At 37.3% G+C, this 23,521-nt stretch overlaps 2 protein-coding genes across 2 annotated transcripts; one reads left to right on the top strand and one right to left on the bottom strand.

The window, feature by feature from the left end:
• The first annotated feature begins 2,905 nt into the window (after positions 1-2,905).
• On the top strand, positions 2,906-7,918 carry LOC125260508 (inactive serine protease 35). The gene is made up of 3 exons (XM_048178918.1): positions 2,906-2,923; positions 3,261-3,366; positions 5,849-7,918. Exon 3 carries the CDS (start codon positions 5,861-5,863, stop codon positions 7,130-7,132), a length of 1,272 nt encoding a protein of 423 aa, XP_048034875.1. The 5' UTR covers positions 2,906-2,923; positions 3,261-3,366; positions 5,849-5,860; the 3' UTR covers positions 7,133-7,918.
• A 91-nt stretch (positions 7,919-8,009) lies between these two features.
• On the bottom strand, positions 8,010-21,237 carry tcp1 (t-complex 1). Its single transcript, XM_048178914.1, has 12 exons — positions 21,006-21,237; positions 20,232-20,317; positions 17,548-17,676; positions 17,231-17,328; positions 17,037-17,147; positions 16,047-16,228; positions 15,835-15,961; positions 14,730-14,905; positions 14,517-14,640; positions 11,182-11,374; positions 8,736-8,899; positions 8,010-8,448 (listed from the first exon to the last, which is right to left on the bottom strand). The coding sequence occupies exons 1-12, from the start codon at positions 21,085-21,087 to the stop codon at positions 8,235-8,237; spliced, it is 1,686 nt and encodes a 561-aa protein (XP_048034871.1). The 5' UTR covers positions 21,088-21,237; the 3' UTR covers positions 8,010-8,234.
• Positions 21,238-23,521: the final 2,284 nt, after the last annotated feature.

Here is a 23,521-nt window from a genome sequence, read left to right as displayed (position 1 = left end):
AAATAAGAAGCCGCTTACAGACGCTCACCTCCACACATGTAAACACAACGCTGACGTCTTCACTTCCAGGTCAAGAAGCAGCTGTCAATCAAAAACTCAGTAGCCAATAAGAACACACCACTGCTGGCCCTGCCCCTGCGAGAGATTTGTGCCAGAAAGACGAACGAAAACTCTGGGATCGTAAACGAAAACTTCAGAAGCATAAATGGAAACTCTGGAAATGCTTTTGTAAGTAAAGATCAGTGAAAGAAAGAAAAGAAACTGTTAGCAAAACATGCAGTGTATTAAAAACAAAGTCAAACATTTTGCCTGTGATTTATTTTTTAAGTTTCAAAGACATTTTATTCAGTTTCAATTTATATTTTTATTAGTTTTTTTGAAAAGTTACGTTCATTATTTTTGGATCAAATGTAATTCCATAAAGCCCATGATAGGATTTAGTTGATGATTTAAAGGTGCCCTAGAACTTTTTTTTGAAAGATGCAATATAAGTCTAAGGTGTCCCCTGAATGTGTCTGTGAAGTTTCAGCTCAAAGAGATTCAAGAGATTCATTTTTTTAAATTTATTTTTTTAACTGCCTGTTTTGGGGCATAATTAGAAATGAGCCGATTCAGGGTGTGTGGCCCTTTAATTCTCGTGCTCCATGCCCCAAGAGCTCGCACTTGCCTTAAACAACATAAAAAAAGTTCAAACAGCTAATATAACCCTCAAAATGGATCTTTACAAAGTGTTCGTCATGCAGCATGTCTAATCGCGTAAGTACAGTGTTTATTTTGATGTTTACATTGATTCTGAATGAGTTTGAGGCTATGCTCCGTGGCTAATGGCTAATGCTACACTGTTGGAGAGATTTATAAAGAATGAAGTTGTGTTTATGCATTATACAGACTGCAAGTGTTTAAAAATGAAAATAGCGACGGCTCTTGTCTCCGTGAATACAGTAAGAAACGATGGTAACTTTAACCACATTTAACAGTACATTAGCAACATGCTAACGAAACATTTAGAAAGACAATTTACAAATATCACTAAAAATAAAATGTCATCATGAATCATGTCAGTTATTATTGCTGAAGTACATACTAAACATATGCTAAATACAGTCAGATTTATGAGCGTGTATACTGTAGGTGTTGTGTATAAGGGGAAAAGTATGTTTGTAAGTGGGTTGTGTATGGTTGTGAGTTATCATCAATCAAAGCTGCAGTACGCAAATCCTAGTTAACCTGAGAATAAATGGTTATAAAGATGAGATGGCAATAGGTCGGATAACTTGCAAGCAGTAGAAGTGGTCAGAAGTGCCAGACAGACGCATACCTCTACAGTCCACATGAAAACAGGTAGTGGTCAGGCCCTGGCTCTCACAAGGCTGAGTTTAGTGGTCAGGACAACAACTGGACACATTAGTTTGACGACATCTTCATGCTTTATGACTGCAGACAATGATGGTGAGATGAAAAACGGTGGACAGAGAGCAAAGATAGCTGAGCTTAGGTCACCATGACTGAATATGTGAAGTCGGTTCCAGCAGGGACTACACACACACACACACACACACAGCCTAAGGCCACATTAAAAACGTCCTGCCACGCCTTCATTAACTTTTCAAATGCATTTTATGCATAGATTTAACAGTTTGACCTTCTCACAGACCCTGAGTTTATATTCAAATATGAAAATTCATCATACAAATTTTTACATGTTGAAAGCAGGGACTTTACAATATGTAAACACACACTGAAGTCATATTTACCTTGACATTTCCAGTTGACTCCTTTTCACATTTCCGGGTTTCTCAGAAACGTGAGTCGTCATATAATTGAGTAAATTTCTCCAGATCCTTAGAAACATGTGCGCAGCCATCTTCAGAATACTGTCTTGAACTTCCGTTTGTGCGGTAGCTCCGTATATTTCTGTGGCATCGCTCTTGTAGATTAATTAGCTTAACGAAAGTTATCATGAGCATTGTAATGCTTAAAGCATAGCCTACGTATTAAATGTGAGTAGACAGGGAAGATTTTGAAACGAGCAGTTCATTCATTAATCCGTAAAATCGCTGTGGAAATACAAACTGGAAGACAGAACAAGCGCAGTGCTGAAAAAGGGTGGGGATACATATATTTTTTACCAAAATAGCAAAAGAAAAACTCCACAATAGTGTTTTCACAACTTTTAAAAAGTGGACAAAATAGAGATTGATAACAGTCAGAAAAGAAAAAGATGTCAATTAATTGATACAATTTTACAGTCACTCCCTCCCATAGACAACGCAGTAAAAACACACTCGCAGCAGCGTTAAAGGGATAGTTCACCCAAAAATGAAAATTTGATGTTTATCTGCTTACCCCCAGGGCATCCAAGATGTAGGTGACTTTGTTTCTTCAGTAGAACACAAATGATGATTTTTAACTCCAACCGTTGCCGTCTGTCAGTTGTATAATGCGTGTCAATAGGAACTCCATCTATAAGAGTCAAAAAAACACGCACAGACAAATCCAAATGGAACCCTGCAGGCTCGTGACGACACATTGATGTCCTAAGACACGAAACAATTAGTTTGTGCAAGAAACTGAACAGGGTTTAATTTGGATTTGTCTGTGCATGTTTTTTTTACTCTTATGGAGTTCCCATTGACATGCATTATACAGCTGACAGACGGCAACGGTTGGAGTTAAAAATCATCATTTGTGTTCTACTGAAGAAACAAAGTCACCAGATAAACATCAAATTTTCATTTTTGGGTGAACTATCCCTTTAAATAGTTTTTTTGTATTTTGATGCAAAGGTAATATAATACAAAGTATAGTGTTATAAATGTACAGATTTATTTTTAAAACTGAAAATATAATTTTTTTTTTTTTTTTTTGCAGGATTTACGATGATGAAGACCGTTAAAAAGCATCATCACAGTCTGTGAAAAGGGTCAGTCAAAAAATAAAAATAGGAAATAAAAATCAGTTGTTGCGTGATGTGACAATATTCCGAATATTGCACGTTACAGTTAATTAAACAAAATAGAAATTGTCCTAGACCGTCTGAAGAAGATTCCAACTCAATTTTTATTATTTATATTATGATATTATTGGTAAAACATTTGTAAGAGATATCAACTTGCTTTAACTCATGTATAATTAAAATAACTGCCCGTAGCCTCGTTTAAACGGCTTGGGTGGTGTGCTTTCCACAGAATAATTAGTGTATAGTTATTCGCTCGTTCCCTTCTCTCTCTCTCTCTCTCTCTCGCTCTTTCTCTTAACAGTCTCGTGCATCACAGCAGAGCGCGCGCTGCTCCTCAACACATTCATCCGATCAGTTACAGAAGAGTCCACAGCTGCGCAGTTTATGTCTCAGCATAAAGTTTGAGGGTGAGTGCGTATTTTAATGTATTGTTTTTTAATTGTTGCATGTAAATTAGAAACATGCAGCGCAAAACGTGCCAATTAGGCGGAGACAGTTAAATACAGTAGGCTAATAAGTAACACAAGTAATCCATAACTTTTCACAATAGTGTTTAGGCTACTCGCTGCGTTATTTATACATTATGCCGAAATATCAGCGGTTTTATTTACCATTTCCCACTAAGGCTAACTTTTAAATTCAGCCATAACACGATCCTCATCTCTCTACATGTCTACTCCGCGTTATTCATGTTTAATTCAGATTCTAATACGATTCTCTTTTCTTGTCAATGATGGCTTAGTAGTACAATTTTAAACATTTTAACTCCCCCACTGCAGACAAATATAAAAAATTAATAATTAATAAGAAATACATCTGTAAAAAAGTACTAGCAGCTCCTCACACAGTACATTATCCATCAATTTTACGGACATTTCCGTTAACTCTAAAACACTACGCAATGCAGTATAAAATTCAAAATACAGGTAAAACACTTATAAAAAATAAATACGGAAAATTCCTTCAAATTAGTACAATACAGTACAAGAATAATGTTGTGCCCTATTTTCATGGATTTTTTTAGAGTGTAAAGTAGAGCTGTTTGGAAATGCAGTGCATTAGTTTGTTTACAGGTGACAAAATGAAGGCTGTATAAGAAAAAAGAACACGCTGAAGGCATTGGACGTATCAATGATGAAATCAGATTACCAAAGCGTTTTAAAGTGAAATGTGCCAAATCATTAAGTTTGAGGTCTTTCAGCAGGATGACGAACCAAACACACATCTCACAGCACCAAAGAATGGCTGAAAAAGACAAGATGGAGAGTTTTAAACATGTTCTGACCTAAATCCATTGAAAACCTTTGGAGAGAGTAGAAAAATGACTCCTGTAAACATAAAAGAGCTAAGAGTTTGAGTGCATAGCAATGGAAGATAAACACCAGCAGACAGGTGGAGGAAGCTTCTGTATGGATACAAGAAACGTTTAGAGGCTGTCGTTGCTGCCAAAGATTCTTCCACCAAATTTTAGTAAAGGGTGCCAATAATGTGTCCAGCATACATTTTTTGTCTGTATTTTTAATGTCACTATATGGAAGCCTTCTTTTGTTTGTGTTGTTCAATAACTTTCGACATGTCATTAAAATATTCTGATTATACAAAATTGGTTTATATCAACAATCAGGCATACCTCCTTACAAAAATAAACAAATTAGTCAGATTTTTATCAAAATAATATAATATTTTATAATAAATTCGTAGACCTTTCTATTTATTTATAGGCTACTTACGTGTTTAACAGGTAACCCCGCGGTTTTCCATAGAAGTTTTCTGTAAAATAAAAATATTATTAATATTATTTTCTATTTATTATAGTTATATTTATCATTAAATAATCTATTTTTTATTTTTAATAATGAAAGTTATTACAATAGTAATAATTCTTATTTGGTTTAATACCTGGTATTATATATATATAGCCTATATATTTATTTATTTATTTTTTTCATTTGTAATTTGTAGTTTCATTTGTAGATTTATAAAGCCATTTCCTCTCTCAAGATCCATTAATGTACTAAAAACATATTTAAATCGGTTCATGTGAGTACAGTGGTTCAATATTAATATTATAAAGCGACGAGAATATTTTTGGTGCGGCAAAAAAACAAAATAACTTATATAGTGATGGCCGATTTCAAAACACTGCTTCAGGAAGCTTCGGAGCATTATGAATCAGTGTATCGAATCCGGGAGAAGTGCCCGTACAAGGAATTCCGCCCCCGTTGACGTCCCTCAGGCCAATACTCGGAAAAAAAATCCGAAACCTGTGACGATTTGGAAGAGAACTTTTGGAACAGAAATACTCCGTCATACGTCCAACTCATGTTTTGAAACTCTGGCCATGTTTAGCATGAGAATCCAACTTTTTAACAGTGTAAATAAGTCAGAATACATGAAATAGCATTCCATCTTGGATGAAATATTAATTCTGAAGTGAACTAATCCTTTAAGAACATTCAGTGAATATGATCAATTCCTGTGATGAGAGATAGTCAATGGGAGTGTCTCTCTTCAGCAAAACAGACATCTGTTAACTGTGTACTGCAGTTGTCGAAGTAACCTCCTCCTGGTTTTAATTTTCATTTACCATATCAAATGCACCAAAATTTTGTAGCCCTGCATTATCCCTCCCCAAAGTGAAACCAAAGTTGAATTTGTATACAAATATCAGGAGTATAAATGTAAATGGAACGTGCAAACTCAATCAGCAATCTGATCGATTGAGACGCATGAAGTGACTAAGTGTTAAACCCCCCTTTGTCAGAGTAGACGTCAATACAGTACTAAAGTCTAGTATGTTCAATGACTTGGATTGGCACCTTGATGTTGATCATTAAGTTGATGATTTTTTTAGCTTCACTCCTGAACTTTTGTCTCCTTTACCTTCAGGAAGAGAAAAAAATGGCATCTTTGTGGTTCAGTTTGACTACATTGGCTGTGGCTGTATCTTTGGTCTCTACTGGTGCTTCTATCCCAAACAATGAAGACGAATGCCACTTGACGCCGATGAAAGTCCCAGTGATCCTGGACGAAAGCACAGTGAGGCTTCAAAGCCCAGAATTCACTGCTGGCGACTCGAGTGAGCCAGGAGTGATGTGTGGGATCGAGTGCCAGCGAAAGCTGCCAGAACCGAGGCCTGCTGAGCTGGAACGACTACTGTCTTATGAAACGATCTACGAGAATGGAACACGCATCTTCACCAAAATAAAACTGGAAGGGGTCACTGAATTAAGAAACACGTCCTCTTCCGTTGTCTGCAAGATGGGACACCTTAAACGCAGAAAACGGCAGGTATACGGCATGGACGGGCGCTTTGTGATCACAGATAAACACTTCACCACTAATTACCCCTTTTCTGCATCAGTGAAGCTCTCTACGGGTTGCTCAGGCATCTTGGTTTCTCCAAGACATGTACTGACTTCCGCCCACTGTGTCCACAATGGCCAAGACTATTTGAAAGGGACCAAGAGGCTCAGAGTGGGTATCATGAAGCTTCGCTCCAAACGCAGGGGAGGGCGCCAACGAGGAGGCAGGAGAGGAGAAAAGAGAAGAGAAAGTGAAGCAGGAAATGAAGGAGATGTTGCCACTGAAGTACAAGTTAGAGAACACAGGAGGAAAAGGAAGAACCGTTTTAGGCGAGAGACAGATTCAGACCAGACCAGACAACCAGCTTTCCGGTGGACACGCGTCAAACAAACTCAAGTACCAACCGGTTGGATGAGGAGAGCAGGCGAGGAGGTCTCAGCAGACTATGATTACGCCCTTCTGGAGCTCAAACGACCTCATAAGATGAAGTTCATGGAGTTAGGTGTTGTTCCTGTAGTCAAGGACATCCCAGCTGGAAGAATCCACTTCTCTGGTTTTGATAATGACCAGTTAGGGAAGGTGGTCTATCGCTTCTGTTCGGTCTTGGAGGAATCTAATGACCTAATGTACCAGTACTGTGACGCGCAGAAGGGATCAAGTGGAGCCGGTGTGTACGTGAGGCTACGAGATCAGGCAGGAAAAGGGAAGTGGAAGAGGAAGGTAATTGGTGTGTTCTCTGGACACCAGTGGGTGGATGTCGATGGGATACAAAAGGACTATAATGTGGCAGTCAGAATAACACCCAGCAAGTATGCCCAGATATGCCACTGGATCCATGGAGATGCTAGTCAGTGTGCATTGGCCTGAGAAAGCTTGATTAAAGGTTTTTAAGTGGAAGTAACTACATTCATTACATCCAACTTGTCAGTAAGTCTTCAAGACTGCTGGGACGGTCTAGATGCAAACTTGTCATATGACTAAATGGAAAGTCCATAGCGAGTAGTTGCGAGCACAAATGGAGCATCTGTACAGGAAATGCCTTTTTCACAAGATGAATTTGAATGCTGTATATTTATTTCTGTTTTTATTTGAGACTGCAGGCTTTGTAATGTCATGTTCAGGCCATGTTTATGTTAAAAAAGCCAATTTCACCAGCTGAGGCCAAGCAGTTAACTACTGAAAAGCAAAACAACTTGACATTCAGTATGATTTTTGTTTAAGTTCTTGAAGAGTTCACCCAAATATGAAAAATGTCACCAGTTACATGAAGAGCAGCCTGTTTTCCATGGAAGAAAAGTAGATGGTGATTCATGATACCTCTGAGAGAAAAAAAACAAAATTAAGTGCAGATTTGTAAATAACAGCTTAAAAGTTGGAGAATAAAATGATGTAAAGTTCAGTATAATTTTATTTAATGCCATGTCAGCATCTGAGGCTGTTTTATGGAAAAAAACTCAATTACAAAAAGAATAAAATGATGTAAATTGCAGTATAAATCACCATCCAGTTTTGCTGCATGGAAAGGAGCTCAGACACTCACAGCTTGAAAGGATGTGGAGGTAATTCATAACGGGGGTGATTGTTTTGGTCTTACTGTATTTATTTAATAATTAATTGCCTTTGTCTAATAAAGTCCATTCAGTTAAAATATTACAAAAGCACTAATTCATAAATGTACTGTAAAGTCAGCTTCTGCTGTTTTAATACATGGTTTTAATATCTTTCACAACAAAATGTCAAACAATTTTCCTTTTTTACACCATTCTGGTTTATTGTTTTTTGAAATGGCAGAAAAAGGAATATTTGTTACATTACACGTGACCAATAGCCATGTTAACAGCAAAAAATAAGTGACCCAAACAAAGTGCACATTCTACACTAACAGCTCATCTGTTGGATCCAAATATAAATACAAAGCTGAGCGGAGTGACACCAGAACCAGCCAACTGATGATTTGATGCAGCTGGATTTAATCCTCCAGAGAGCCTGATTGGACGGCATCCTGGTAGGAGGGCCCGCCCTCTTTCTGGTCAGGGAAGAGCTTGATGAGGTCGTCAATTCGAAGGATGGTGATGGCTGCCTCTGTGGCGAACTTCAGACTCTTGGTTTTGACCATGGTGGGTTCATACACTCCCGCCTGCTTGTTGTCTCTCGGCTTTCCATTTACCAGGTCCAACCCGATCCTAAGTGCAGACACACGGTTAAACAGAGTAATCCATCTATTTTTAAATTGCCATTGGCTCTCAGTTAAATCCATAATTGGCCATATAATTTCCAGATTATAGTCTGAACAAATCCTATCAATCTACAAAGACATTTAAAAGACATTTCAGGCAAGTAAACCAAAACCTTGCTTCTAAACACCACAATCTTTATTCCTGATTGTACGTTTGTCTGCTGTTTGACAGTGCAGTCGTATTTCTAAGACCTGATCAGGTTCCCGGTGTGATGAGAAGAGAGCAACACTAACCATTTGAGGTTCTTGCGTTCAGGGTTGACTTGAGCCTCGTTGTGGAAGGCTCTGAGTTTGGCCACCAGGTCAGTGGAGTCTTGTGCAGCGTTGACTGCCAGAGTCTTGGGAATGATGAGCAGAGAGCGAGCAAATTCAGCAATAGCCAGCTGCTCACGGGAACCCTACACACATGCACACAATAGTTATTTCACAAGTTCACAAGCAAATTATTAAAAAGCACAATTACTGTGTATTACCAACACAGTGCAGCAGTGGCCACCTGATTTCCCCCAGAATATTTTCAAAATACTGAATAATTTAAATAGACTCTGCTACAATTCCTGTTTTAACACAAGTGACGAGCGCGACACACAGCTTGAGAGCAGTGGAGCCTTTATGTCGCAGAGGAGCGCTTCCGGTCAAATATATGAGGTAACACAGCGCTGTTTATCATATTAGATACATTTGAGTGTGTTGAAAGTTGTTATAATGCTACTCTGTGTGTTCGCTAGGTGGCTACAAATTGAGTGTAACGCGGTGTCATGTCATTGATAGGCGACGCACGGTCACGCTTCGTATTCTGGTAGTGCTGGGCGGTATACCAGGTTCATATCGAATACCGGTATTTATTTTTGTTATGATATGAATTTTGATGATACCGCAATACCGGTATGTGTCGCTTAACCAACGTTCGGAACGCGGCGCAGCCCGTCACTATTTGAGGGGGTCCCGTTTCACTGTTGCACTGTAGTGAGAGCACATCTGAGATCGCATCACAGCCTATGGTAAGTCCGAAATCACCCCCTAAAGCCTCATTCACTATTCCCTACGTTATCAACTTATATTGTTCACTTGAAAGAGTGAATGAAAATGAGTGAGTGAATCCGTTGTGTGTACATTGGCTGTACACTCGTTATTGCGGTGCAATGTGAGACTTGAATGAGTGCACTCAACGTCCACTATGGTTTTGGACACCACTACAAATGGCTGTCACCTCAAATAATGCCCTATGAGGTTATAGGGGGCGAATTTCGGATTCAGCCCTTGATTACAGCGGAGAATTCAACCAACACGCGATGTGCAAGATAGAGCGGTTTCTGCGCGGATCGCCGTGATGAGATTAACAATGTTCTCCACATGGATCATATTACATAGAACGGAGCGAGCATGTTTAAGTTTTTTATGTGCCTATTTCATATACTCTAGTGCTCTAAACATGAACCAGCAGCGTGTATGCACACATATTTCATCACGTCTTCTTCAAATGAAATATAACGTTATGCAAAGGACACTGAACTGTACGTCTGATCACGACCGCAATGACACGATGGGTTACTCTGCTACACAGAAGATGATGCAAGTTAATAAATAGACTGACAATTCAAAGAAGAATGGGCAAAAATGTAACTGCTTTATTCTTTCTCTGTTAAACTTACGGGTGTCATTTGTTCAGAGACTGTAGTGCTCTTAAATGTACTGAAAATATCCTTAGTTTAAATGTTCTTCTGTGCGTTTCGCAGCAGTTTGTTGTTATATAGGGTTAGATTTTTAAAATGCTTAAGGTGCCCTCAACTCTTTTTTCTATCTCCATGGTCATATTTTAATATTCATGTGTCATGTAATGAGTGTGTTGCAGGTCTGTGTTTCAGTAGAAAATGTGGTTAACGCCTGGTCATGCATAGGGGAAAAAAAACCATCATATACTGTTAAACAGATATAATTTTGAAAAATAACGTGATATAAATTTTTGGTCATACCGCCCAGCACTATATTCTGGTTAAAATTGCTTATTTCTCTGGATTTAAACATTATTGGAAACATTTAGGATAATGTAAATATACAAGTCAACAAAATATATAACCCTGTTCTAGTGGTTTTTGGATATTAATTTTTAATCCAAAAATCTTACATATTGGGCCTTTAACTGTTCTTTGAGAGTTCAGCAATCAGAATGTGAAAAAAATAAATTTCACTGACCTATAGATTAATTTAACCTCAGAGCTAACAGTAGTCTGTCTAGAAAGGTTTACTGATAACAAGTCACTACAAATCTATTTCTCAATGGAGAAAATAGTCTGTAACAGATCACATACAGGTCTAGTGAGGGTTAATATGTGTCAATAATGAATTAGGCATGTTTGTTCTGAGCAGGATGAACGCAGCTGTCAGCAGAGCGGTTTCTGTCCCTTTCCCTCTCAGCCTCCCACCGCACAAGCCATCCAACATATGGGAATGTGTTCATACATGCAATCACACACACAGTAAACCATATAAACTGCTCTCAACTTCATTCAGACAATAAAAGCTTGACTGTCTTTTGTTGCCTGTCGCATTTAGACTGCATTTATATATCAGCTATAATTTACCCATGTCAGTTTATTATAACGTAACATGTCATGATGACTTGATGTACATCACATAAAAATACAAATAAGTTCCAGCAGCTGTCAGACTGGTTCCTCACCATGCTTGTGGCGTAGTTCTCCAGATAGATGGACAGCGCCGCCTCCACAGCGCCACCTCCTGGTACCACAGATTTGGACTCCAGCACTCTCTTGACCACACACAGGGCGTCATGCAGCGAGCGCTCCATCTCATCACACATGAAATCATTTGCCCCGCGCAAGATGAGAGATGCACACGTACGTGCCTTTGTGCTGAAATACAAAGAGGAAACGAGACGTTAATAAAACAAAGTTGTTTGCAACGCAAAACACTTCTACAAGTTTCCGTGCAATGGAGTTAAGTGCAAAATGTGCCGAATACATGTCACACTGTCATCATCAAATGTGCTGTTTTTATGATCCAACGCAAATTACATAACGAAAATAAGGTCAAGCACACACAAATAACATTTCAGTTCTAGCATTACTGTTTATATGGAAACATTTGCATTCATGTCGAATGAGAGGTACATGAGCCCCCACATCTGGATCATGCAGTTTTACCAACTCATTTTTGACTTAAGGCAAATATTCATAACCTAATGTTCCATGAAAGTCTGTGTACACATGTAAAATAATAAAAATCCATGTTCAAATGTATCATAGCATATCAGCTAAAATAGCAAGCAAGCTATTTGCTTGCTTGCTATTTGTCCTAATAAGTACAGACCAAAGGTTGCTTAACACAAAGAATAAATGTCACATGACTGAATGCCCGATTGCCAAGTATTGTAATTGAACTAATATTATCATCAATTAAACATTTTATTATATAGATATGTGTGAAAAATTTCCATGACTTTTCCAAAACTTTCTGGGCATATTTATTCAGGGTTCCTACACATTTTCATTTTGAAAATTCCATACTTTTCCAGACTCAAATTTCCAAACCTCTCTGTAGATTTCTCAAACCCTATTTAAATTAAATGGTTAATTATACAGCATTATATCTAGTATAAGGTACAATCATCTGTAAATATGTTCTCAGGAATTTTCCCACTGGTTTTCTCAAAGTGTAACATGTGCTTACATGATTAGAAGAAACCTAAAATGCTTTATAACTTGGACTGAGACGGTTAGTCAACATTATCCAAACGTGGAAAAAAAAAAAAAAAAAAAAAAAACTGGACAAATACTTTTGTTGTCGAATAGTCTTTGGAAATCAAATGACATTTTTAGAACCTGCAATATCGCAGTTTGACCAGTGGGGTGCTGTAACGCAACTAATGTAATATCAAACTGACAGATTAATCAGTGAAATAATCACAATTAGTTGATTAACCGTTCTAATAATCATTAGGATAATTGCTTAACATAATTTTTTGCAGCCCTATTTATAACCAGCACATATTCACCTCTGACACACCAGTTTGATATCGAATGTGTTGCTGGTTTGACTGATTAGTGAAGTTCAAAAGAGACTGGCTTATAATAAAGACAAACAGTTTTGCATAATGAATATGTGCGCTTTGATTTCATTCAGTTGTGTTTGAGAATAACTAAACTTTTGCCATGAAATCGCTCTGCTTATTTGATAGATTTATTTTATTAATTCTATATTTCAGAAAACTGAATAGTCTGGAAACACAAATATATTTTTCCATACCCTGTTTTCCTTTTTCCATACTTTACCAGGCCTGGAAAATACTAAAATCAAATTCCGTACTTTTCCAAACTGTGCAATTTGCCTAAAAAAAAAAACTTTCCAGGACTGGAATCTGCCATTTTAAAATTCCATGACTTTTACAGGTTTCCCATGAATGTACAAACCCTGGGCTTTACATTCTGTAGTGAGCTGATCACCAGATTTTCCAAAATTAACAAAACTGAAGCACACACAGGATCTTGTTTCTCTTCTTAAATCTGCATGAACAATCTTTTTTTGCAGGGGATTTATTTGTATAAACATTTATAATTCCACTCACATAAACATTTCATTAAACAAGGTTAATGTAGTAGATCAGATATATATGTTTTTCAAATTCAGTAAAAGACTTTAAATATAGATTAACAAGTCAATTGTTGGTGAATTCAAACAGAAATGTTTTATCTCATTGATTTTAATTTTACCTTTCTTTGTATACGAAGAAATACGGAAGCACGATATTTCACTTCATAACTTGTTAAATATGGATATTTTTCTTACATAAACGCATCACTTCGCTTCAGAAGGACTTTATTAACCCCCCGGATCCGTGTGGAGTATGTTTATAATAGATGGATGAGGATGGAGACTCTTCAGCTCATACTCGTTGATCCTGTTCACTGCTATTATAAAACTCGGATGCGTCAGGATATTTATTCATATTTCTCCGATTGTGTTCATCAGAAAGAATAGTCATATACGCCTAGGATGGCTTGAGGGTGAGTAAATCATGGGGTAATTTTCATTTGAGAGTGAACTAATCCTTTAACACAGCTTGTGCTGTCAAAGTTAAATGTGAAGAGACGTTAAGTTTATTTGTACAGTATATTTCTCACACGCCGGTAATTCCGTTTTGCTTAAAATACATTTAGACTTGATGTTATAAAAACCAAATTATAGAGCCATTCATTACAATTATTTAGTGTAAACATTTTATTCACTGTTCTTTTACATAATTTCTGAATGTAATAATAAAATGTGACTTTTAGACCAATAAAATGTGACTTTTAGAATTTCAGCACAGGATTGCAGGTATTGCAAATATTTTTACTCGTTCCTGCAGTTTTCGCACTTAAAATGCGGGAAATTCCCACAAAAATATATTCACTTTAGCATTTAAGTTGAATAAGAAAATTAATCCACACAGATTATCAGATTAAATCAGTAATTTGAAAACTTTCTTAGCCGTAATTAAACAAACAGCGTCAGTGAATCAGCGCCCGCTCTCTCTCTCTCTCTCTCTCTCTCTCATCTCCATATCCATCATGCTGCACAATAGCGATCTGCTATAAACGCTGAGCAGCTGACAAAACACTCTCACAGTCGGGCCAGTGTCACTCAAGTTTATCATTTGAACATGTTTTTAAGTCTTGCCAATGTAAACATTCAAGCGATTTTAAACCATTCAGCACTAGCGCACTCTGTGAGTGCTTGGATTTAAAGCCACCTCACAAACAGCTCACGAAGACCAAATTAAGCTCTTTGCATTGTTAATAGTGCTTAAATGGTCATACACAAATTTATGTACGAATTGCCCAGCTTGGCGCCACACTTTCACTGTACCGGCTGTGTGGATTTTGACACATTTCACTCAATCTCTGAAGGAGTTAACAGGCAGACATCCTATACATATATCTCCAGAATTGAGTTAATATCAGTGATAAGCTCTGTCCTTCAGGTTCTGATGAGAGAAAAGAAACATGATCTCACTTTTTGACCAGGATGAGCTCATCGTCACACACTCTCTCCTGCACCACCTCCTCTGCCTGACCCAACATGGCCGCCTCAAACGTCTCCTCTCCCTCCAGATTAGACAGAGATGAACAAACAGTGGCTGTAAGAGAAGAGTGAAAACATTGTTGATCAAAATTAAAGACTGAATCTAATCTTAATGGTAGACAAAAGCAAGTGTAGTCAGCTGACCGCCAGTGGCTTTGGCGATGCGTTTAAGGTCCCTCTTGAGCACTCTCCTCACAGCCATGGCTCCAGCATCTACAAAGTACTTCAGACACATGTCATCAATGCCTCCGGTGGTCAGAATCACGTTTGCCCCCGACGCCAGGATCTTCTGAATGCGCTCCTTCGTGATGTCTGATTCCCTGAGAGACAGATGCAGGAGAGGCACAGAATTAAAATGGTGCTATTATCAATCATACAGTGATAGCTAGAGAGTGAAATTTATGACAGCAGTGTTTCCTTATCAGTTACCAGACTGGTGACTGCCAGTTTCTGAAAATAAAAGGTTTCTTACATTTTATTTTGCGATATTGCTTTGGCAAAGTATCTGTCAAATGAACTGAAATCAAGTGTATGTGGCTTTGTGTCCTTATCAAAATGCTGTGATATAGCTTGTTGCACAGTGTTTCAAAGTGAAGCTCACCTGATCAGATTACATTTCCAGGACTCAGTTATCAGTAGCTGCATTTCCATTAGCCTTCAAATTGCGCAAATTGAAAATACGGCCAATGGAAACATAAATTTTGCAAAAACTCCCATATATATCACAAAAAAAAGTTTACATGCACGCATGAGGTGGATTTTCAAGCAATTCAAAAAAGGAACAAGCAATATAAACACTGATATTAACTAATTAATTGATAAACTACCGTAAAAATGTTCAGTCAGTATGATTTTTTTTTTAAAGTAGTCTTTTATGCTCACCCATGATATTTTACTATCCATCTATACACACACACACAGTATATTAATATTTTATTACAAAAATCATTTATTTTAAGTAAATGACCATTTCACAAAATACAGTAAATAATTATAATATTGTGAAATGTCATTACAATTTAAAAATAAGAGTTTTCCGTTATTTCTATGATGGTAGAGCTGAATTTTCAGCATCATTACTCCAGTCTTCAGTGTCACATGATCCTTCAGAAATAATTCTAATATGATGTTTGGCGGAACAAAATAAAAACACGCATGTGACTTTGGGCAGTTATAACTTCACACACGTATAACTTCAAACAGCACAGATGCGCGTTGTTTCGAGGAAGGGAACATAATGTGACCTCACCTCTGTCTGATTTGGTCAAGTTTCTCAGGATCACTGATGACCACCTGAACGCCCATCTTCATCTTGGTTTTTTGCAGGCTGAAGTCCAGACAGGCGATCTTGGCATTGGGCACGCGCTTTATCATTCCTAAACAAATACAAGCCATTTTAGCAGTGTCACACTAGCATATACTAATGCAAAAAAAAAAAAAACAAGCAGTGCACAAACAGACCTTGTGATCCCACAGTGCAGTTCAGAGCATATCCGTTGACGAGGAAACTCTCTTTCTGGCTGCGTCCGTGAGCCTTCAGCACATTAACAGAGTTGATTGGATAGCGAGCCACACCTTTACCATCAACAAACTTCACAGCCAGGGCAGCATCCACCACCATATTAGCAAAAAAATCAGCATCACTAACACAGCGTCAAGGAAAGCTACTCAAAGACTTACAAACGTCAATAAAAGTATCACAGTATTATGCTTTTTAGATACCATGGAGTGGACTTTGTAACATAATATAATTTTTTTGGACTCCACCATGATGGCAATCCAATAAATAAATATAACACACAAGTATTTATGTATATAAACCTGTGTGTATGTAAACATATTAACATTTGACATTAAAATATATTTAAATAGAAAACATTTTAAATTGTAATATTTCACAATATTGCAGTATTTACTGTATCTTATACAATTATTAAATATTAATATCATTCACTTTGTACACCAACATGTGTGTAATCCAATTAATCACACCTAACATTAAAGTTTAATATATTTTTATATTGTAGTAATTTCACATTTAATCTCCAAATTAAAGTAGAAACAAAGACGGTGTATTTGAAATATTTGATCTACCAGGTAGGAAGTATCCAGAATCAAAGCAGTTATCAAGCACTTCACAGTCTTCACTGCATAAGTTAGATTAAAATATAGATGATATTTTATTAAAGCTACAAAAGTTATTCAGATTTTCTTCTTTTGTCCATTAATTAACATTAATGGCAGACAGCAGCAGGTTTATTAGTCTGCTATAAGATCTGAAACATCCAATTATGTCACAGCTCTTTATGTTAATTAAAGACTGCTTACGAGGATACTCGACAAAACGGGCAGTTTGGCATCATTGTGTGTGTTTTTGTCCATTCAAGCGTGAAAGAGAACACATATACATATAAACGCAGCGGACAGCAAACAGCACAACACAGAGGATACACTCCGATGATCTTAGAGGACATGGAGGTCTTGGCAGCATTGATGAGACACTCTCTGCCCAAGTCATCTGTGCTGATGGTCAGATTCTCATTGATGTATCTGACTGCCTCCCTACAAACCACAGCAAACATAGATTAATGCAAAAGTCCTGCTGAATCATGCTTCAACAATAAGACACATGAAGTGACTCTTACTTGCAGGCCAGTCTGTATCCACTGATGATGGAGGTGGGGTGAATCTTCTGCTTGACCAGCTCATCTGCACTCTTCAGTAGCTCAGCGGCAATGATCACCTACACACACACACACAAAAACACACAGATGAGTGGTTTCGACAACGCAATCCTTTCTCTGAGATCCAGTCAACGCTGTCTAATGTACGGTCAGACATGTGGAAGCAGCCGGAGACAGACAGCTTCTGTGTCCTGTTAGCACAGCTACACACACTGACACAGCCCAGAAGGAAGAGTTTATATATAATAGACACTCATCTGAAGTAAGAAACATCTCACCACTGATGTTGTGCCATCTCCAACCTCCTGATCCTGCAGCTCTGCCAGTTCACAGAGAACCTTGGCCGCCGGGTGCTCCACCTCCAGCAGCTTCAGGATGGTGGCCCCATCATTGGTGATGGTCACATCCTGAAACACACATCCACCAGTATTAGCAAAGGAACCAGCAACACGCTAGATCTGGACTGACAACAATGGATCTTCATGTGATCAAGATCTTTTAGTCTGTGCTGTTTTCAGTTGAAAAGCATGCCTCCCATCCAACAATCACAATAAGCTTTGTGCTTTACATTTGATTCAAAAAGTCTGAGCTTCCAAATGATGTCCAATTTATAACTTAATTCAAACAATAAATGTGGTTTTGGCGTTCTTTAATGTGACGTGACAGATCACTGAAGCATCTTGTGAACTGATCATCTCTTCCTCTTTACTACTAGTGGAATGTTTGGTCTCATGTAAATGAATCACGTCTCATGTGACGATTCCGATTTTCAGTTTTTTCAACCGCATTATAATTGACAGCATATAAAACAACTTTTCTTCAATGTTTTTTCATTAAAAAACAAGTAAAAGTCAGTAATAAAATATAAACAGCTCAAATAAATGCAATAGAATAAAGAGAGCTATGAAACTTTGTTTTTCAGGTTAACTAGGTTTCTATTCAGGTAAAAAGAAGACAGGCGCCAAGCGGGTGTGTGTCACTTCACCGTGACAGAGAAGAGAGCAAGAACGCACAGCTGACTTTATTGCCTGTGCCGCTGGTAACAAAACGGATCGGCTCGGAATAGGTAAGAGGTGAGACTGATCGACCGATCACCGATCCGGGCCGATCATGAGTGAAATCGGCCGATTCCGATCCCTGGCCGATCGATCGGTACAGCTCTACTAGTTAGAACAGCAAATACACATGAACATCAGAAGGAATGTTCTGTCTCATGTAAATGAATCATGTCTCATGGAATCACTCAGTGCTTCAACCACAGAAAGACGTAACACCTGAACAATAATGTCACATAACATCACATTTATCTCAGAAAAGACATTCAATGACCATAAACTGGATAGATAGAAAAATAACTCTAGAGGAGCATTTTTATAAATATATGTGCTATATTACATATTCATTATTATTGTCACTTAACCTGTTATCTTCATTAATACATTAGAATTATTATTATAGACAGTTTAAATGTTTATTATTCAACCACAAATTAAAATCGTTAAAATGTTGATTTAAAACCTGCCTTATTTGCAATTAAAATATTTATATACAAGTTAAGTGTTGATTATTAAATAAATTTAAGTAATTGGTTACTAAATAAACATTTATATATTCTATTAAATATATTTTATATCTTCAGCTAAATGAAAACTTTAATTTCTGTGTCTGCAAAAATAATAATAATTAATTACTAAATAATAATGCCCGCTCGTTATTCATACTGAAAACATGTTTTTCTCTTTGGGATATACTTGTGGTTGCCAGATGCAAAGAGCTTAAATCCCCTTTTTCCTATGCCCAGAGCTTTGTGTGAATTCTGGAAGTAACTTCCGTTAAAAACCAAAATAATGACTATAAAGTGTGGCTTCCAGGTGTTTTACTATATCTGTGCAATCTGTCAACTCTGTGCATGCAGTCCCTCTAAATGCGGAAGAGTGCGCTGAAGTTTAGCGATCAACACAGCGAAATTCTGCTTCAATGAAAGTGTCATACAGTCAGTCTTTGCTTCTTCACAAGCAACTTGTACTATTTGTGTGACTAAATCTGCCTTGATCAAACCTTAGGCGACGAATTTCAACAAAATGATGTACTTTTGGAACCTAAATGAACATAGTTTTGAATTACTAGAAAAAATATTAGGAGTTTCACTGTTTTCTCTTGTGAAATTCCTAAAGGTTTTTTCAGTTTTCATAATGTTAATCAGTTGAAAATCATACCGCCACTGGGACATTTATATATATATTTATCAAAGAGCATCGTTCTTTGCTTTACGAATTTGCAGGGCAATCTGAATCGTCTCATTTGCGAATTGTGTTGCTTTAAAGATTGAATACAGATTACAAAGCGCTCACCAAAACCATGTGTTTTGTATTGATTTACCATCTAACGAAGTTATCATAGTTGGTTTAATTAAGTCGGTGTGCCACCTACAGGCCTTTTGGGTGAAGTGTAGGTTGGTAAAGAACATGCAAAATGGCCATAACCACATTACCCTTTTTGATAGAATAATCGTGATTATAATTTTGAGCAAAATAATCGTAATTATCAATTTAACCATTATTGTGCAGCCCTACTCCAATTCATTGTTGAAATATGATCATTTCTACACAGTAGCTGTCATTTTCACGACAGATTTGCATAAAAAAAAAAAATCAAGTCATCACTAACAGATTAAGTAAAATATTATGAATATATAGGTTAATACAGTACATATATTAAGCGAAAGAGTTCATTTCTCTAACAAACCAACAAGCTGTGAACACTAAATGGCTTTTCTGAGGTTAATGCTACATGACATTGTTTACAAACTGTTTTACTGTGATGTCTTTCCGCCGTTAAACACTACAAGCTACTACTGTTACTTCTTCAAACCGGAAGTGCCTCCCTGATCTAAAACGCAGTGGGCTCGTCAGGAAAGAGGTGAAGGATCACTCTGACAGACAGAGAAACGTGTGAAACTTACTCCAATGTCGTCCACCAGCATCTTGTCCAGCCCGACAGGACCGAGAGAGCTCTTGACGATGTTAGCGATGGACGCAGCGGCCATGACTGAAAACAAACACATAAACCATATCAGCACATGAGGAATATTAAACTTTTCAGCTCAACATGTTTATTCAGTGTAGCATGCACTCCGAAACCGTGACTGTGTAATTTAATGCATAATTAAAACACAAACGGTTAGTGAAGCCTAACTCGGTCATATAAGTGTCTGTTTATGCAGTGTGGGCTTATATGGCAGTATAAACGGGGCGTGGATGATGCAGCATCACACAAAAGAAGAAGCCTTCAGTCACATGTATGTCCATATATGCATGTTTTATATCTTTCTTCCACATTATTGTATCGTGTAGTGCAGGCAAGCACTTTTACCCATCATGGCATCACTCATACTTCATATTTCACATGTTTCATTCGTCTGATAGATTAACACACGCGCTGCTACTCCTGCACAGCCACAGAGTGATGGATCATGTACCGGCTCACGCCTCAAGAAGCACATTCACTGCGCCGACAGCGAGCAGAACACAGAAATCACCTATAAACAACTCCAGGACACAACGCTTAAGGCTGAACTCGTCTTTTATTACAGATTCACTATTAAATACAGTGATTCCTCTGAGCCGCACGTGCTGCTCGAGACACCGGGCGCCACAGCGCTTCCGTTTATTCATCGCCACAGCGGGCCGTTTATCGCGCGCTTTGTTTTATTGAGGGTAAATATGACACGACTCACCGTTCTGAGTCCTAACGGACTCGCCGCTCGTCCTCTGGCCGAGCACGGTTAACGGACCCTCTGTCATGGACATGTTCGACATGTTGGAAAGAAAGGAGACGTTTCGCGGTGGGTTATGGGTAGGGTGAGCGCGGGAGGGGCGCGTGTGGAAAGTTCCAGATCAGTCCTGATGAGCAGCTTTCTTTCAGTTCACACTAAACACATACATGAGCCACTTAACCTCTTCAAGACTATATATATTTTTAATGTCTATAAAGAACTATAAAACAACAAAGATTAATCAAAAGACCATTAGAGATATAAAAACTTCAATTCCCTGATTGAAGCCGGTAATTCATTCGATGGGTTTCGTCAAGGCATTTACTAAGATTGAGCGACATCTAGTGGACTGGAGGAGCAGCGGCAGTGCTTTTACCGTGTGTTCACCACTAGTGATGGGAGAAACGAAGCTTTGAATCAAAATGATTCACTGTTTCGAAGCGTTCGAAACGCCACTCGCTGGTGACGCCTGCTGGTCAGAACAGTGTAAATACAACAAAAGCTCTGGCCAAATATGCATAAAAACACCTTTTACAAACATATCGCAAATGTTTTATTTAAAGTAAAATCTATCAAATGCAATTAACTTATCATCTAATAAAATTAAATATCAGTTTATTCAGTTAATATTCAGTTGTTCTTGTTCATCTCATCAGTGAATCCGCAGAGATCATCAAGGAAAAACGTCATGTAAGTAGACAAGTGGTCAAGTGCTAAGAGCGTAAGTGTGGATATTTGGGACAGTTCCTCAGATTGATTCAGCAGATTTAACACATCAAAAGGCTTATTTGTTTGTGAATCAGACTGGTGAGTGAACTGGGAAATGGCAGTAACTGTATACTATAAATTGCTATGCAGATTACATGGTTTAGAATAAATAAGTAAACTGTGCAGGATGACAAATTTCAGTATACTACAAATACAGTTACATATTTATGTGCTAATTAATAAAACCCTGCAATTTGTATACTTTTGGTATACTAAACTGGTATACTTAAAGTCTGCTAAATTGGAACATCTAATTTTGTATTCAATGCACTTTAATTGTGTAGAAGTAGCGCTGAGGTCCAACTGAAGATATACTTAAGTATATTTGATTGTACTAAAGAAATTAATACTTTTATTCAGCAAGGATGCATTAAATTGATCAAACGTGACAGTACAGACATTTATAATGTTGCAAATGCTTTATATTTCAGATGAACTAGTTGTGCACTTAATGTTTACTACTGTTACACTTAAAGTGCACTTAAACATATACTTTAGATACTAAAAAGTGGACCAATTTAGTCACAATCATCACTGAAATAACCTTACAAGTTTACTAGTACATTGATATTACTTACTACATAAAGTATACTTAAAATACACTTGAACATTACTTAAGTATACTTCATAAAATGAACATTAAGTATACTTCTTTTTCATAAGGGACACTTTAAATATCTTGCATTTGAAAACATTATACAAAGATCATACAATCCTTCAATCCTTATTAATAGTGATATTAAACACTTTTAGGCATAATATTAAGAAATGTGCATTTTGCAATAAAGTACTTCAAATAAAGTTTAATTATAATTTTACACCAGTTTTAAGTGATACGTCAATAAATATTTTAATGGATTTAAAGTATACTCAGTATGAAATAAATGTATTTTAAATAGATTTTGGTATAGGTTTGTTTTTTCTTTTGTTTTTTCACTAGGGCAGCCCTTTATATTTTCAAATTTGTCAGAAAAGTTTTGTTTTCCCCTTATGGCTGGTTATATAGGCTAGCTTTTGCTCACAATCCTAAATATGTTTTCAGTCATGCAAGTATTTACCATACCATACCATATAGCAACTTTTCTTTTATGCCTACTTTAAACCTAAGTGCTATTTAAAAATAAATGAATCTTTAGTGTGAGTATATCTAGAAAGATATCTAACAGTCAGTGCTTGTATTTTCTGTTCTCTCTCTCTCTCTCAAAATGTGCAAATGGCTTCACACCAGATCTGTTTACAGTTCATAGAACTGTATTATTTGCAGGTTGTTTTAAGACTTGCCAATTTAAACATTCAGGTGATTTTAATCCGTTCAGTAGGCTACTCAGACGCTCTGATGGATTTTTCTGCACTCTCAGCCAAAGCACGCACATGCACCTCTCAAACAGCTCGTCAGTGTCAAACTGAGTTCTTTTTCACGCCTTATTGCGCTTAAACGCAAAATTATGTCAAAATCCCCGTTTTAGCAAGTATTCATGTAAACACAGTCGGTTATGTCTTAAATTAATGTTAACAGTCGAGAAAGAAAACGCGTGTGTATCAGTGGATCCGTGCATTCTCTCTTAAAGTGACAGAACCCTAATATAACTGCTGCTGTCATTAATGTTAATTCATAAAGCATTTCAGAAAAAAAAATGGACAGTGTGATGATGTCTTAAAGGTAGGGTAGGCAATTTTGGAGCAGCTAGCCATAGCAAGCTAGCTCTGAA

This window comes from Megalobrama amblycephala, linkage group LG24, assembly GCF_018812025.1.
Source record: "Megalobrama amblycephala isolate DHTTF-2021 linkage group LG24, ASM1881202v1, whole genome shotgun sequence".
In the NCBI taxonomy this organism is placed as follows: Eukaryota; Metazoa; Chordata; class Actinopteri; order Cypriniformes; family Xenocyprididae; genus Megalobrama; species Megalobrama amblycephala.
This window is presented reverse-complemented; position numbering and strand designations above follow the sequence as displayed.

Coding starts and splice junctions, on each gene's coding strand:
- LOC125260508 (XM_048178918.1), top strand. CDS start 5,861: ATGGCATCTTTGTGGTTCAGTTTGACTACATTGGCTGTGGCTGTATCT.
- tcp1 (XM_048178914.1), bottom strand. CDS start 21,087: ATGTCGAACATGTCCATGACAGAGGGTCCGTTAACCGTGCTCGGCCAG. Junction 15,962..16,046: donor CTGCACTGTGGGATCACAAG/GTCTGTTTGTGC, acceptor GTATTTGTTTAG/GAATGATAAAGCGCGTGCCC. Junction 14,906..15,834: donor CTTGACCAAATCAGACAGAG/GTGAGGTCACAT, acceptor TCTGTCTCTCAG/GGAATCAGACATCACGAAGG.